Source organism: Seriola dumerili, unplaced genomic scaffold (assembly GCF_002260705.1).
Source record: "Seriola dumerili isolate Sdu_G_001 unplaced genomic scaffold, Sdu_1.0 BDQW01000129.1, whole genome shotgun sequence".
NCBI lineage: Eukaryota > Metazoa > Chordata > Actinopteri > Carangiformes > Carangidae > Seriola > Seriola dumerili.
This window is the reverse complement of record NW_019174384.1, coordinates 364019-381800: the sequence shown is the minus strand read 5'-3', so window position 1 is coordinate 381800 and position 17782 is coordinate 364019. Positions and strand designations below refer to the sequence as shown.

General features: G+C 41.2%; 1 protein-coding gene across 1 annotated transcript in view; it reads left to right on the top strand.

Moving 5' to 3' along the window:
* Nucleotides 1-17557, top strand: part of cdh7 (cadherin 7) — an 83340-nt gene extending 65783 nt beyond the window's left edge. The window contains exons 9-11 of the mRNA XM_022748755.1: nucleotides 4260-4377; nucleotides 8212-8460; nucleotides 17043-17557. Of these exons, the coding sequence (XP_022604476.1) occupies nucleotides 4260-4377; nucleotides 8212-8460; nucleotides 17043-17557 (882 nt within the window). The remainder of the gene's footprint in view (nucleotides 1-4259; nucleotides 4378-8211; nucleotides 8461-17042) is intronic.
* Nucleotides 17558-17782: the final 225 nt, after the last annotated feature.

The following is a 17782-nucleotide window of genomic DNA, read 5'->3' as shown; positions in this document are numbered from 1 at the left end:
TGTGTGTGTGTGTGTGTGTGGCTGCCTGCCTCTGTTGTTTGCACATTCTCCTCCTCACTCACCAAAAGCCACAAATGGAGACACCTCTGTCCTTTTATGTCCTTTTTGATCTGACGTGCAGCCATGTGTAAACTCAAAAAACCTTTAATTCTGTGATTCATAGGCCTCCTCAGTCTTGCCTTGCGACAGGCACCAGTCTGCTGCCGCTGTTAATGTCTCTCAGCGAGAATTTATGTCTACATCCATGCCTCTCTCCTCCTGTCTCCTACTCAGCCCATTAGAGAATTCCCCACCAAAGGTTCTCTGGAACGCCTTGCATCAGAGCCACACTAATGAAAGGCATTATACATTACAAAGTGTTTGATTTAAGAATGATTTACAGTCCTTTCCCTCAGCAGTGAGGGATGGAAACCGTCCTGGAGATAAGCTCAGAATCCATCTGCAATATTCAAAGGACATCAAAGGGTTCAAATTGTGTATAGGATTCATCATCGGTGTAAGAACCACAAAGAAAGGTTTCTATCAGATGTGTAATTTCCATAACAGAGTGAGAGCCATGTGAGTTATTATAATCCCGGAATCAATGGCGGCTTTCATGATATGCAGCCGAGCATGCACACGCTGCATGTTTACGTGCTCGACTGTTGCGTCTACCTGTCACTGATCTGCTGCTGACACAAACATCACTTCTGTCTATATAAACTCCAGATATCCCAAATGTTCTCGAACTCGAGCAGATAACCTTTTAACCGTATACATTTCCCTTGCGCTGCAAAAACCAAACAGTAAATTAAAAAAAAAAAAAAAGAAGCATACTTTGTGATTACTTTTCTTGATGAGAGAGCAACTGTTTTAATTTTGTTAAGAAACAGAGTAAAATATTCATGAATTTTCACCCCGCCTGCCAGTTTTAATAATTGGCAGGATGTCGTTTACCACCTACTCCAACCCCTAATACCTGACAGCTTGTAACCAACAGCATTTAATCACAGCTGACAACTGATAATCCATGTCTCAGCACTGATAGATCATTGGCTTTTATTTTTTTTTCCTTCTTCCTCGCCCTTTTTTTTTCTTTAATTTTGTTTTTGTCTTGATGTTAGACAGAGCTGTTTGGGGCTGGGATATGTGATAATTTAGTGTGAATTGCTTTTAAGAGTCTCTTGGATCCCGTCCACGGGTGTGAGTTGTCACAGGGTTGAGTTTCTAGATTGCCTACAAAGGACTCGGGAGGCTTGATCTAAATTTATAGGGACACTGCTGCAGTAACACCCACTTTGATGGCCGTCGCGTTGGCTATCATTTGTCGTCCATATGGCATGTTTGTGTGATATGCTTCTGCTGTACAGCATGTACTGAGTGAGCTGCCTCCTTCTCTTTTTTTTTCTTTTTATATATTCTTGCAGCAGCTAAGCGCCGCTGCACAGATGATGCTGAAATTAAAGCTCCAGTTTATTTTTTTTTGTTTGTTTGTTTTTTTTTTTATATATTGCTGAAAAGAGATAACTTTATTTTCAGATAACATGTTTGTATGAATAAAAAAAAGAAAAGAATCATTACAGCACATGCTGGTGGGTGTAAATAAATTGGTTTATTTGGTAATTTGATTTTCTAATTGTCTACACTGCCATATAATAAAGGAAGCAAGATTCTGTTTAGTCCTGTGTTCAGAGGCGAAATAAAGTGGGCCGAAGCGTTCACTTGTTTAACTCGCAGATATGAATGCTTGTCTTGCATTGCCTCAAGCAAGAGCGCTTCTTATCATGAGTCATTTTCATACTTGTAATAATGAAGCAGGAATGCCTGACTGCATGGCATGTGCATTTATTTTGAACAGCACCAGCGTCGCGTTCACTGGACTGACCTGACACGGAGTTCATTTCGTTACCACTTAAGTATGATTGTTTATTTTATGAAATTAATAAACTAGTTATAAACCATTTACCTTAATTTCTCATATGGCAGACAGGTCTGTGTTTTAGATATTAGAATACATGCATTAACCCTTTAATGGTCGACTCAGCTTGTTGTTAAGCAGTTCGTCGTTCTGAACTCAACCTGGTTGAACCTTTTCTCGCCCTCGGTCAAAGTATTTTTGCTTCTCCCGGGTAACCCTAACCTTTCAATTCAATTCAATTCACTTTTATTTGCATAGCGCCAAATCATAACAAACTTTATCTCGAGGCTCTTTACAGTGTTATAAAGAGGAACCCAACAGTTCCCACAGTGAGCAACAGTGGGGAGGAAAATTCTTGATATAGTGAAAATAGTGATAGTAATACCCATAGGTAAAGGCGTTATCAATAATAATAATTAAAATAATAATATGGAGTGTGACCTTTTCTGGTGATTTAATAGTTAGTGGTAGAAAAATCATTCATCGTTCAGACTCAGGGGATCTGGGGTGATTTTGACGTTACCTGCGCTGGTCAGTGATTTTAATCCTGTCCAGAGCAAGGTAATGTGGGTAATTTTTTCCCCCCTCACCTCAGTCATAATTAGAGCCATAATTACATACTGGTTTTCAGGAAACCTGACCCGCTGGTCCTTCAGTAATTTAAATACCATCCAGAGGGGTGCACTTGTATTTTTTAAAAAATAGTTAGATTTTTTCTTTTCCTTGGTGAGAGCTGCTCGACCTTCCACTGTTTTTCTTTCCTTCTTCTTTAATCAGGTGAGTGTAACATTGAGTTTTAGTAAGTATATCAAATATGTTTCTGTTCATTTAGAAAACATGCCAACACCAACATACACACACACACAGGCAAATTGGCGCCATTAAAATTAAGCCGAATTATCTATTTGCATTTCCTGTTTGTCGCTGTTTCCTTTGATGCGCAGACAACGATCACTGGATTACTTAGATCCTGAAGAAAAACCTGACACTGTGATGATTCTCCGGCCGGCTCTAAACTGTTTTATTTATTCGAGATGGATATGGGAGATAATCATATCCTGTCAGAGTGAATGATAACAATATGTATTTCATGTCTATGTCTTCACCTCACACAGTATCTTTGCCTGTGCACCTCCGCTTCAACTCTCCTACGCCCCCCCCCCCTCCTTTAGGGAATCTTTTTTTGTCTTTCTCTTCTGGCTTTGTCCTTTCTGACCATGTCCATGTCCATCACAGACCACATCCTGTAATTTCCTGGTGGTTAAATCGCCGTCTGGAACAGGGCACAGTGAATATTTCATTCCTGACCTCCCTCTGTGATGATGATCCCATCCGAAATCGAGCATTAGCATGTGCCCTGTTTCTGGTGGACTTTTCAGAACTAACATTCTCTACAAATGGGTAGAAATGTGCATTAATTGTGTAAAGATAGCAATAACAGGTGGACATTGACGAACTTCACTCTGATCACTGGTGGTTTTGCAACTTCTGCCCAAAGAGTGTGTCCAGATTGAAGTGTGTGGGGTAAACTTGCCATAAAAAGAGACTATTATCAACTATTAGAGACCTTTATTCATTTCAAACGCGTCTTTAATAAGATGTTTATTTTTTTATGTTGTATGTAAAATGCTTTATTTCTTGGGGTTAGTGTTTAAAGCCTAAGAGTTAAAGCATAATTGGACAGATAAATTGACATCTTAGCTGTTTGGTCGAGGCTAATAATTTCAAAACAATGTGTTCAGTTGAAAAAATAATAATAGATTTTTGTTATAGCTAAAAAAACTGTCAAAAAGTTTGTGTGTTTTTCTGTGGTATCTTCAGGGCGGGATCATTAAAGGGTTGGTATTAAACATTATCACCAAAATGTGTTTTGGTCTAGGGACTAGGAATGAGAGAGTAACCGCTGGAGAATGATTTGCTTTGGAGAAATCAATTCCCAAAAGAAAACACTTCATCCTTAAGAGGTTGCCAAGCTCTTGCCAAATAAGCACTTACTGTACTTGAAGAGATAAACGACAGAAAACCACAGCCAAACATTATAAAGAAAATCTTTTCCATCAATCAGAATCAAGCAGATTTTCTCCAGTTTACTCCCACTGTTGCTTTGCCTTTTAAGCAAGATTAATGCCCCTGTGTATATAAATCTGTGACAGAGTGAAAAGTGATGCATATACAAAAGGCTTGACGACAATACTTTCCTCAAATTGATACCATGAGCGACAACAACAGCCAGTTCTTACTGCATGCTTACATTAAACAATTTACAGCTCGAGTTAACACCCAATCAGCCGGTGAGATCGGATAAGGATCAGCGGGGGTAACTGATCTTGACGGGTCTTGTTGTGTTCCCCGTTGTCTCCAGGTGATCCAGACCGTCAGCGCCGTGGATAAGGATGAACCTCTGAGCGGTCACCGCTTTTATTTCGCCCTCGCTGCACCTGTTGCCGGCAACCTCAACTTCACTCTGCGAGATAACAAAGGTGCAACATCCTCTTTGTAATGCTTTGATATTGCCTCAGGGCTACATTTTCTTACTGTTATTTTGTGATTATCTGTGGTTATAGGGATGTGTCTCTCGGCTCAATTCACACAGAAATCTGTAAGTCCGGGGGATTTGCAGGGGCTTGAACACAACCCGTTGAGTTCAGTTTCCTCAAGAAAAAAGCCTTATAGGTATTAAAAAAATGCTCTTGCTTACCACAGGCAGTAATGTAAGTTATAAAATGTTTTTTGCACTTTGATTGTGTGCTGCCGGGAGATGGTATACACTTATAAACAAGATTATAAACCAGCAGGAAAACATGACTCACTGCTGCTAGCTACAGTTTTTAGCCAAAACTTAAATTAATTTCTCGTTGGTTAATCCAGCCATGCATTTTCTGCTGCTTATCTCGGTCCAAGTTGCATTAATTTAATTGATAAGATCATTAATTTTTTTTTTTTTTTTGTTCTAAACTGCTGGGAAGTTCTGAAAAAAATGTGATATAATAATAAATCATTCTAGGCCGTATTGTCAATGTTGGTTTTGCAGCATACTTGCATTTTTTTGGACAGTATGATATGAAACAGGCTTTGAACAGTGCTCAGGTTTGAAATCCTGCATTCAGTATCATTCAAGCATCTAAAGTAAAAGTAGTGTATTTGATTTCTTTTGTTCTTATGTGTACAAGATAATAATTTCTGTGCACAAGCTGCAGTAAATCCAGAAAGAAGAAAGTCTTAAATTCAACTTGGTGAACCCTGCAGAAAGCCTGGAGTCAGTCACCAATTTTAAACTACATTTCTACGTCCTTGTCAAAGCTCCAGGTATCAGATCAGCCCTGTTGAAATGCAGCTTCTAAATCAAAACCTCCCTTGAGAGAATTGCCAGTGGCCCTCGGAGTCCGTTAAAGGTGTTGGTCAAGTTAGGTACGGTATATTTGCTGCTTACTTCCTTCGAATTGAGCCTGGCAGCAATGCAATTGACACTTTGGCCATTGCTCACTCCGGCTCTGTATATCTGCCCCGCATCTGGACGCAATCTACTCTGCAATCTGACTCTGGAGAAGAAGTACAGAGTAACCGGTGCCTGCCGGCGAGCCCGCGGCTCTGCCAAATGAAATCATAATTCTGCTATGACAACGCCCTTTCTTCCCTTTCTTTTCTAAATGTTCAGCAAAACTGGAGCACTCAGTTTGTGCCACAGTCTTCAACACCACAGCCGCCTCGCTTTGCTTAGTGCACGGCCCTCTGAATGCTATATCACAGAATAACTTAACCTCAGCTAACAAACTGAAACTGCCTTTGTATTATAGTGATTTGCTCACCACCTACATGTGAAGCAGTGGGCAGATGAAAAAAACATTTCCTTCTCCTGTGGGAAAACTTTAGCTTTAAAGTCCAGAAAAAAAAATTACCCCTGACTACATCATTACTTACTTAAATGAATCCCCGCTGCTTTAACAACATTTGCAGAGCTGATGCACTCTCTGAAGTAATGCCCCGCTTTGCATCGGCTAAGGCTGCCACGTTACATTTCAGAGGCAGCGGCGGTGGCGGCGGCAGCAGCCAGGTTTTGCCACAGTAATCCGTGCGAGTGCAGACCTGTGTTAACATGATGAACTGGATGTTTGAGGTAACCTCTCAGCAGATTAAGAGCAACTTGGCTGGAAGACAGTTTTTTGATAGCTTTGTGGAGGGAAAGGTTCTGCTGCGAGCAGACACCACCTTGTGTTTACCTTGATTAGACTATGAGTGTGTGTATGTAAGCACATCCAACCCTATTACCAGGCAATAGTGTAGCTGTTGGACAGTTTTGCAAAAAGGCCTGATTATGTTCATTTCAAAATTCCTTCTTTTGACAATATTCATTTTAACAGGACGGTTAAAGGAGCTATTTGTACGTTTTAACTATTGCTACATAGCTAACGTTAGCATTAACAGCTGTTTACTTACCAGTCTAGATGAAATGTTTCCAAGTCACGATACACTACAACAAATATAAAGTGCACAAATAAAAAGATAAATACATTTTGCAGCACACTGAGTTCAAAATGAAACCCCCTCTAGTGGTCACCCAGTGCCACTGTCAGCCCTCTGTTAAATGAAGGTGGAGAAAGTCCATGCAAACTGTTGTGAGTTCTGCATCAAGCTTCATTCCTTAAACTCACCAACAGCTGTCTCCAGTGGTGGAAGGTAACGTCATTGTTCACTCTACTGGAGTTAGCATGCTAACCAGCTAGCCTCAGCCGATCGTTTTCCGATAGCGACTCACTCCACTCTCACTCCAATCTGCCCGAAGGAAGTAGCACTGCACTTTAGAAGTTAAGGACCAGTTTTAGGAAATGATTAAAATCACTTTCTTGCCGAGAGTTAGATGAGAAGATCAATACCCCTCTCGTATGAGTCGGTTTGGTACGAAGCTCATGAAGCCAAGAAATGGTTAACTTCCTGTAACAACTTGTCATTTTAACTTTTCTGTTTGGGTACGGCTTAAACAAACAAAATGTAATGTGTTAATTAGTGAGCTTTAGAGGAATTTTTGAAACTTTAGACAGAAGCCAGGCTTGCTAAAAAAAAAAACTTAATTATAACATTTTGTCTAATTAAGCAAAGAATCCAAGTAAAACAGATCTCTGAATGTGCTGTATCACTGAGAGGAGCACAGGGAAAACAATAAATACACAAATCTCCCAAGTGAAAACGGTGTGTTCGTATAGAAACTCGTCGCTTTAAGTAAAAACCTGATTGGGGAAAAAAAAGGGTTTTGAGGGCCTTTGAGGTCAGGTAAACAAAAACGCTTTGTTTCCGAAACTCCCTCCGCCTTTACACAAAGTACGATCCCTGAAGAAATTGTTTGCGGAGCCTGGCGACCTCAACCACACCCGGCACCTTTAGGATGAACTGGATTGCCGACTGCGAGCCGCGCCTCATTCTCCAAACAACAGCGACCATGGGAGCAAATCCCTGCAGCCATGGCTCCAAAATCTTGTGGAAAGTCTGAAAACATTGGATTTAGAGTTAATTACTCAGCTGTCACCTAAGGTTTACGTTCAGGTGCTTATATACTTGCCCTGTGTTAATGTCTTATTTTTACTTGTATGCGATTACTGCCCTGCTGCACACAGATGTCCCTTGAGGACAAATGTCTCACACTTGCAAGAACATATTTATTTACGATTTGAGGTGTTTTATTTCGAAACCCACCGCGGCTGTTATGTGTTCTTCTTCACCCATAAGAGCCTTTTGCTGATTTACTAATGTGGCATTTACAAAAGAACCCATCTCTATATTCATTTACACCTTGTTCTTAGACTTCTGAGAGAAATCTGAATATCACTCAGGAAAACAAAGGAGTTATCCTTCAAGGGAAAATCTACATTTCAATTGTGACTGCACACTTTGAAAGTGCATTTCAATCTATTGATATAGTTGTCATGAAATAGCCTTTTTTTTTGCATTGTTCTCCTCTGGCTGCCTCGCTGTCTCTCATACACTGAGATTTCATATAAGATCTCGCCATCAAACCAAAGCTGTTATCAGCCAACAGGTGGTCAAGACCAGGGAGAGACGCCACAGTGTGCCATGTAATGAATTGTGTTAATGACACCATCTGTTGGCATTTCTGCTTATAACACAGTAAAATCATTTCAAACTGCACAGCAAGTGTTACAGAACAGAAGTTAAGCCTCCTGCTAGTCATATATATATATAAATATATATGTATACATATGCAGTTCATTGTTAACTTGATATTCAAATGAAATCCAGGTTGTTGTTTGTTTTTTTGTTCCCTCACATGTCTGACCAGTGTCTGCTTTCGCTCTGGTTTGCAGACAACACGGCGTCCATACTGACGAAGCGAGGCGGTTTCAGGAGACGGGAGCAGCCTGTTTATCGGCTGCCCGTGTTGATCGTGGACAGTGGAAGTCCTGCCCTCAGCAGCACCAACACGCTCTCGGTGCGCGTGTGCGACTGTGACTCCGACGGCGTGGCCTTGTCTTGCGGAGCCGTGGCCTACACAGCGACCGGCCTGAGCACCGGCGCCCTCCTGGCTATTTTAGGCTGCATCATCACACTTCTGGGTAAGATCCATGTGACCTCAGTGTCAGAGACGTGAGTCCGTGTATCAACTACTGATGTTTTTTGTTTGTTTTTTGGCAGCTGAAGAGGTTGATATGAAGCTCAGACTCGTGTGTGTCTTGTCAGTGATACTGCAGCTTTTATAACCTGGATTTTTATCTATTTCTGTTTAATTTAATTGTGGTTATTCACCAATATAACTGCAGGTTTGGTTTCTTTTACAACTTACCACGTAACTAAACCCTTGAACTAAATGTAGTAAAGTTAAAAAGTATTAAATTTATCTGTCAGAGATGTAGAATAGTAAGAGTATGAAGTGCCTGAGGAAATATACTTTCCAGCACTAGTCGCTGCCCTGTTCTAACAAATGTGACATCATGTGACGTCTTCAGATCTCAGCAATTAACTCACAACTAAAATAAAAGGACCTCAAGAACTTAAGTCACTATTGATATCAATGCAATTACTCCACTTAGATGTAGATGGCAGCAGCATATTAGCAGAAATTAGCACCAAGCAAAAGCAAAGGCATCAACATCTGCAGGAGAGCAATAAAACAAGCAGCAGTATCAGCAGCTAATGGCTACTGGTGTTATCAGGCACACAAACACAGACTGAGCGGAGCCAATACATCGACTGCCGAAGCACATATTAGCACGAGCTGCAAATATTTAGCCTGGTGAAGTGGAGCAGTGATGCATGGGATCTCAGTGAGGAGTAAAACCTTTGGGGGAGAGTCACAGGCTTCTGACACCGGAGCAGGGAAAGTGCATTTTCAGTTTGAGATGTGATGTGTGTGTTTGTGGCCAAGCCGATTAGCCGTAACTGCTAATATGATAAATGACAAGCGAACCAAGTCGCGGGATGTAGCAGCAGAAGGCACGACGCAAATATGGTTATGCCTCCACAAAGCTCTTGTGGATTGGGTTAGCAAATTAGTGTTGCAGCAGCAGCAGCAGCAGCGGCAGTGTGATATTAGCAGATCAACAGAGTGGGCATTGACAGCTTAAATAGACTAGGCTTATTACAAAAGGTGTGTCGGACATATGTCGTAGCAAGTAGAGTATGTGTGCAGGAAATTAACGAAGGACTGAGAGAAAAATGTGTTTTTACTGCATTGATCTGACAGTAGTTGCTTCACATTAAGTTGTGATTATGATTGTAAAGTCAAACATTATTTAAGATTAAATCAGCCTCTTTTTGGCTTGTCACCAAAAACTAGTGTCTAGCCTCAGGCCTCTTGTTGTGTTTCAAATGTTTATGAGCTGTTAGCACTTTCAGCAAAGATGGTTCTAAGATAATTTCATTTAAATAACAAAACTGAATTTCTGTAGGAGGATTTAGGATTTAGTTATTTCTTCTTCCCCAATCCCCACGTCAGGACCCACTGCACTAAACTATCTACAGCACCTGTTTGTAAAATAAAGTTAATATGTGAAACATAATAATACATCACAAACAGTGCTTTTACTTTTCATACTTGAAGTGTGTTTTGCTGCAGAGGGAGGACTTTGAATCAGAACTTTTGTACAGTACTTTTACCTCCAGGAGTATGTCAGACACTGAGTATGGCGTCATACTGTTCCATGTTTTTTATTTATTCATTTATTTTTATTTTTTTATTGACACAGCAAAGGTGTATTTGGGCGAACACACTGTCTCTGCAGTTCAGACTTTAGTTCAGATTTAAGTGCAGGTAATGGAGGTATACAACCTGGCTGTCGAGCCTCCGTGTTTCACCACCCGTTCAGACTTCTCTTCGCTGCTCTGCATTCTTCAGGCGGTCGAGTGTCTGGCAGAAGCTTTGCTAAAACAGAGCTGTATCTTGAGATCGTGCACAGGTCAAACCTTGGGGAGGTACCTTCCCCTCATATTTTCCCCTTTGATAAATGCATGGGACCCGGGTCAGCCGGCTCTGAATAGCAGCAGGGATGTTTACAAGTAAAACACCTCTGAAATCCTGCCAGCAGGATCAGCTAATTACAGTCGTCGTACTGAATTCTGGGAGATTTTTGGCGTGTTTTTGTTCTGGTGCGTGTTCAGCTCACACATTAGATTGTAAAACACATTCTGTGGGTTGTTCTCTATAAAGAACCGGTCACGTAAAAGTCTTCCTTTCAGTCTTTCTTTGGCAAAGTATTTATAGTTGCCAAGTCTCCAGCAACTTTTTTTATAACCTTCCATTGCCAGTTATGATTATGTGTCATTTATGTGACAGCCAGACCCTCCTGCGTCTGAGCACACAATACTAAAAAATGTGAGTGCAATGAAAGAAAGAAGCAGTACCTGAAGGCAGCCTGAGTCAGTGATGAGATTTTTAGCTTTTAGATCGTTTTCCCTGGCAGCTACGTGTCACTGTATTTTATTAACTTCATTACAATATTTCGCTGAGGTCATAGATATAAGCGCCGGTACTGTATGTACTTCATTTCAAGGACGGGCGTTGCTTCTGTTTTCCGGTGTCACACCATATGTTAAGATGTTGGTAAAGACACTTGTGAATGAGACTTCATTAACATACCCTTAAAGATGATGCAGCACTGTGCCATCACCCCTCAGGCTGCATTATTGCTCATAAAACCCACAGACAAAGCGTTACCCCATCAGGGCAGAGTCGTAGTTTAACGCTTAGGTGATCTTCATTGAAAGCTGAGGAGGATCTAAGCAGCATATACAATAACTGAAATTAGCTCTTTAATGGGGTCAAACTTTGCTTTTTATTCCTGTCCCCTTGAAGTTCGCCTTATTTTTATCACGGCAGAGAATACTTTTAGTGATAAATGAAAACTTCAAAAGACCAACAGGGGGAAAATACGTGGCCGTGCAACCCTAACCCGGCATTGCTAATGAAAGCTAGCTCTATTCTGCTCAGCATGGCCTCAGGCCTTAGGCTTAGAACTAATGGCCTCCAGTTTAATATACCTCCGCGCTGCCTTGTCTCTTTGTTTGTGTGAGTGTGTGTCCTTAGCTGTCCCCATCAGTCGGCTTTGCTCAATTGGATCAGCTTCTTTGCTTCTTTTCTCTGTTTCTTCTTTGTGCAGATCCCCCCCCCCTCCGCCCCCCTCCTCCGTTCCTGTATTAACATCCCATGCGCGACCGCTCTGCCCAATCCTTTATTCTGATCTTCCTTGATGGTCTTCCATCAAGACTTATTTCAATCTGTAGGTAGCAATTGAGGCAGTGATAGCGTGTGATTGTATTGTTTTGGAAGAGACACGAATAAGACCCAAGCTGCGTCTCACTGCCGGCATCCTCAGGTGCTGTCAGTCACACATATCACCCCCCCCACCCCCCACCCACACCACCTTCCTCCATCAATCTCTCTCTTTCTCATCGGATGAGAGGAACACACACTCCCACCAGCAGCACTGACTCTTGTTATCTGTCTAATAACTACGATGCATGTTGCTCGTGGAGAACGTGCCGCTCCTCTATTTGCCTTAGTATTCCTCAGCAGCCTCCTGTTTCCACCTGCCTGCCTTTAAACCACAGAGCTGCGTGCATGTTAGCTTTGGCTCAACATACTCATAAGCTAAGTGGTCATTAATCATAGGTTGATGTTTTTAGATTTAATTACTGAGCTTGTCATCTGCTCCTTGCAGTAATATTCCTGAAAATGCCTGGGAAGTTTTTTTTTTTTTTCTGTAAATGTCATTTAAAACCTTTTTTTAATGATACAGTCACTTTTGGATGACACATCCAAACTACGGCGATGATCATTATTTTGTTAAGTTCCGCTCCTTTTTCCCCCCAGTATAGGTCAGGTGTTGCGCAATCCTCCAGAGGGCCAATTAGCCCTTCAAATCTCCAGACAGTTATTTCTGTCTGAGTATTACTTATCAGACTCATTCTATAAACGAACACGTCCATTCATCCCTTATTTTACTGTCTGTCTCCTGTGTTAGCGCGCTGTCTGTGTCTTTATTTATGTGCCTGTATTCAGATAGTAGACGATTTCTTCCTCAGATCTGATCTTTAAGCTCCACTGTGCACATTGAAACATGTGAATGCCGAACATCAGATTTATGTGTTTAAACCGTGTAATTATTTGCTATAAATACAACTGGTTGTTGTGCTAAAACAAAACAAAACAACAACAAGAAAAGGAAAGAAAACCACCCTTTTGTTTTTTTTAACTGAGAGAATCAATTAAGAGCAAATTTGTCTTCATAATGACAATCTGGTAAAAACTAAAAGGACCTATTGTTAAGGAATTGGGAGAAAACTGCAAACAGCTTGCAGAAGGATACAGGGGAAAATATAGAATATGAAACAGTAAACAGGGACATAAACTAGACAAATACACACTTAACGGTGTGACAGATAATATCAACAACAGCAAAGACGTCATAACAGCTATTTGAATCATGACGCAAACATGCAGCAGCGCTGATAAAGAGTGAAATGTAGACGGTAACATGGAGGATTTGTGTTCACTGTTTCTGATTGTTCCCGTGCCCTTCATCAAGTGGTGGTGCATAATGTCATCCACGCAGGAGAGTGATATCTGTCACGTCGTTGAGGAGGCATCGAGACATCCTCATTCGTCATTTAGCACATGCTCTCCCCCCCGCGCTCGTTCTTCTCTCCTCATCCCTGTTGCAGTTTCTGAGACTGTAGATTTAGTCCTTGCACTTTGAGGTCGTACTTTCAGAGAAGTTCCTGCACACCTTGGAGTCTTAGTGGCAGGTGCATTGGATCAAAAAACTGCAGACTTCACTTCACTTTCTTCAAAGAAAAATTCACCCGCTGTCCAACACCTTCATCAGGCAGAAATTCATACAGATAAACAGCACCATGCAAACAGCAGCGAACATATAAAGGCTACTGGCTTCCACCTGCGAAAAAAAAAACCTGCCAATTAGAGCACACGGGCTAGACTTTCTGTTGCACATACAAATTAAGGTCAACGAGTTCCTCAATTACAAAAACAAAAGTGATGCTGCGCTCTTTCATTTGTAAACATAAATAACAAATATGCCAGTATTATAGAAAATTGGCTCACATTATACTATAGGGTCCTCTAGGGACATGAGATAAAAGCAAGCTTCTTTTTTTTTTTTACAAATCAGTCCCATATTACATCATGAAGCCTGTGGTCTTTTAAAGATGAGGAGAAAAAGCACTAAAGGTGAAAGAGCAAAAGAATATCCCAACTCATTCATATCTAGAGAAGAATACAAAAAGAGGAAAAAATGTCAGATAACATATCACCACAAAGAAGGAAGAAAAGAGTCTGTCCTCTCATAGTTTGTCTGTGCAAGCCGCTTATTACGACTCATAAGCCCCTTTTCCACTGGTCAAAAAACCTGCTAAGACCCGCCAACATTAGGCTTTTGTCAGCAGCGGAAAATGGTACGATCGGCATTGACACCCAGAAGAAAACCTTTATTTTCGCACCCTTTTCCTGCTGTAACGTCTTTCATGGCACACACACACACACTGTAAACACGCCTGTCACCTGCACAGTGCTGTTACACCAGAAACACCACCACACACTGCCCTCCAGGATGGAAGAGTGAGCTGCCGCCCCGAAATAAGTTTTTTTTTTTTTCTTTTAAAAACACACAATCATCGATCGAAGCGTCTCACACTGAGGCTCTGACGCTTTTACAAGGAGCTCCAACCCGGGGATGAGACGTGAAACAACCAGTTTGCACAGCGGCTAGCAGCTCATTCTTCCTCCTGCACTGCATCTGTGTGTGTGTGCGCTGTAGAAAGGCAAACTTGAAAAAGGGGTCAATCGGCTTTTATCAGCAGGTTTAATCGCATTTTAAAATATGCCCACTAATTTTGGTGGAAAAAGGTTAATAGCTATGTTTAACTGTGACGGAGGCGAAGAGGAAAGTCAGGTGATGTAGTGTAAAACTCTCAAAAAGACTTGCAAAAGGAGCATGCGAAATCAGATTTGATTGAGCTTGGTTATATAAGCAACAATAACACCACAGTGAATTCAAATGCTGCTAAATCCTGATTGGTTTATGGAAGTACATGACATCATCTTCCTGCGACTGAGCCCTGCCCACTTGAAAGGAGTGAAATATTCTCATTACCTAGTAAAATAAACAAAACTGGTAAAAAGAAATTTGGTGTTTATGTAGAACCAGTTATCATTCATAGTAAAGGCTGCTCGAGAAAAGAGACGATCTTTCTCCCCAGGAATCAGTATTGAAAGATAAAACTTCCTTTAATTTCCGACAGTGTAACAGTTGCTGATTGAGACTTCTATTAGAAACGGCACCGTAGCAAAAAGACAGGAAGTGTGTTGGTGACAAAATGAGTGAATAATCAGAATCACACAGCGCACCAAAAAAAAAGAAATTACACTAATGAGAAAGTGCTTTCAGTGATGCATGCTGGTAAGAAAAGGGCAGCGCAGAAAAACTCACCTTGTTCACTATCGATTGCGCGGGGTAGATCATTTAAACAATTCAATTACAGCAAAAGCCTCTAGAACACTAAACTGATCTTCCCCTCTGTTTTTCCATTTAGTGTACATCATCAGTAAAGTGTGTTATGAAGAGTGGGGCTCCTGTCGTATCATGGTTATGTGTTTGCTAAACTGTCTGGGCTGGAAATCATTTCTTACCGGGCCCTTGGTACCTGACACAGGCTCCAGTATTTGTATGCATGGCCATCCACCTGCTCATCCTAGTAGGACGTGATTGGATGTTGGCCCGTTTCCAGTCTGTCACGCATCGTGGCTGTCTTCTAGGCATTAAACCCTAAAGAGCTTTGCTGGAAAGCACTGAGAATATTCTATTTCAACGTGCCACTTTGTAATTCACTTTGTAGAAGCCTTACTGAATCGAAAAGAATTTAAAGTGACTCAAGTTCCTAAAATCAGAGGAAACAATCTTCCACAGAAATATTTGGTGTTCTGTCTCAAAGCACTAAAAAAGTATCATGGATATTAGTAGTGCATTTAGACTGGATGGACTATTCCAAGTATTTCACAAAAAACTGTTGAGTGGTGATACTAGTGCTGCTGTTGAAGGGTGCCAGCAGTCACAAAATAGCCAACAGAGAGCTGCCCATTCATCTCCTGCAGCCTTTCCATGTGACACTTTCCTCCCTTCCATCTCTTCCATTTGCTCCCTTATTAGAGAGTGTGAAGTGGTGTTTGAATTTGGTTCCTGGGCCTCTTTCTCTGCCGCCTGCAGTAGCTCAACGCCGAGAAGGAAAAGAAATATGGGCCCACGGAACGATATTTCACTGGCACCAGCTTGACATTGATGGATAGAGGATCATTAGACATTTGCCAGTTTGCTTGGGCGTAGAGTTATTTTCAGCAATAATGTATGGGAGAGGGAGCCGGGGCTGGAGGAGGGCTTCTGGTAAGATCTCAGAGGGCCATGGATTCCAGTTTGGAGGAGTTTTGTACGGGTCTTGAAGCAAAATGTAGGTGGTGGAAACCACAGAGGAGCACAATATATTACATTGCAGGTTTACTTTAGTAAACTCTGATAGAATTTGCAAAGCACTGTCACTGAAGTGGTTCTCAACCTTTTTTGACAGACCCCCCCCCCCCCCCCCGGCAAGTGTGGTTAACTGGTTTTCTAAACTGGATGTTATTTAACAGTTAATTATGTAATGGTGGATATCATTAGCCTGTAATGTTTAAACTGTCTGTGGGTGGTTTGGTCAAGTTTGCATTTGCACCACAAGCTGAAGGTCGATGTCTCAATCAATAATCCATTAGTTTTACTACTTTACTACTTTTAGCTAAGTATTTCAACTGTGTTTCTATTATTTTCATCTGACAATTTCAATCATTTACATTAAACTGTTTCCACTGTTTATTCTTGTAGCTAACTGTTGTTTATCTGTAATTTTAGCTAATTATTTCCACTGTTTATTCATTACTTTTAGCATCTATTTCAACTATTTATCTATTACTTTCAGTGAACTATTTCAATCATTCAATAGCTAAACATTTCAACTTTATTCATTACTTTCAGCTATTTATTCATACCTTTGAGCTAACTATTTAAAAACTGTTTACTTAGGTTAACTCTTTTAACTATTTAGTCATAACTTTTAGCTAATGTTATGCTAACTGATGCTAACTGTTTATCCATTGCTTTGCTGACTATTTCAAACATTTACATTGAACTGTTTCAACTGTTTATCCTTGTATCCTTTATCCTTGCTTTTAGCATGTATTGCATCCATTTATCGGTTTCTTTTAGCTAACAATTTTAATCATTTTCTTTCAGCTATTTTAACTGTTTATCCATTAGCCACTTAGCTAACTGTTTGAACTGTATTCATTGCTGACAGTTTCAACCGGCCTACACTCCTAGCTTACTAAACTAAATTTCAACCTCTCTGCTCACTTGTTAACTAGGTTTTACACACTCTTAACTTCAATATACGGTGTGCAATATATATTTTTTCTATTTAGTTAAACCACTGTGCACGTTCTCTCTGTGGTACAAGTGTCTGCGGCTGGGAATCACTCTGACAATGTATTTGGCTCTTTGAAAAGCCACATATCTCTGCATCTTTTCAGCTGACTGGCACAGGAAGTGCGGCTGTTGTCAGTCAATACTGACTCATACATCTCTCTCTTTCTCTGCAGTGATGGTTCTGCTAATTGTGACAATGCGTCGGAGGAGGAAGGAGCCTCTGATTCTTGAGGAGGAGAGAGACATCAGAGAGAACATCGTCCGTTATGACGACGAGGGCGGGGGAGAGGAGGACACGGAGGCCTTCGACATGGTTACCCTTCGTAACCTGAACGTCATTAGAGACCCCAGCGTACGGCGAGATGTCACACCGGACACACCTACCTTCTTTCATTACACATCAGCTACACGCCCCTCTTACAAGTCCCTGCCGGACAATGTGGTGTTTCGAGAGTTTATTTGGGAGCGACTTAAAGATGCTGATGTGGACCCGTCAGCTCCCCCGTACGACTCTCTGCAGACATACGCTTTTGAAGGCAGCGGCTCGGTAGCAGAGTCACTAAGCTCACTGGAGTCACTAAGTACAGACTCAGATCAGAACTATGACTATCTCACCAACTGGGGACCACGCTTCAAAAAGCTGGCCGACCTGTACGGCAACAGCGACGGCACCAGTGTCTTCTCATAGCCCCTAAATGTCTCTCTTAACATTTAAATAAGAGTAAATTATTGTCAGAGAAAATGATTTTGTCTGCCTTAGTGCACTGGAGGAAAAGATTCAAAGACAACACAAGAGAGACTGAAAGATGAACACTTTGACTTCAAAGGTTTTTGGTTTGTTTACCTCCTAGTATGGATTTTCAAAAGCGTGCCATGGTGAGTTTCGACACAGACTTCAAAAGTGGCTTGAGTG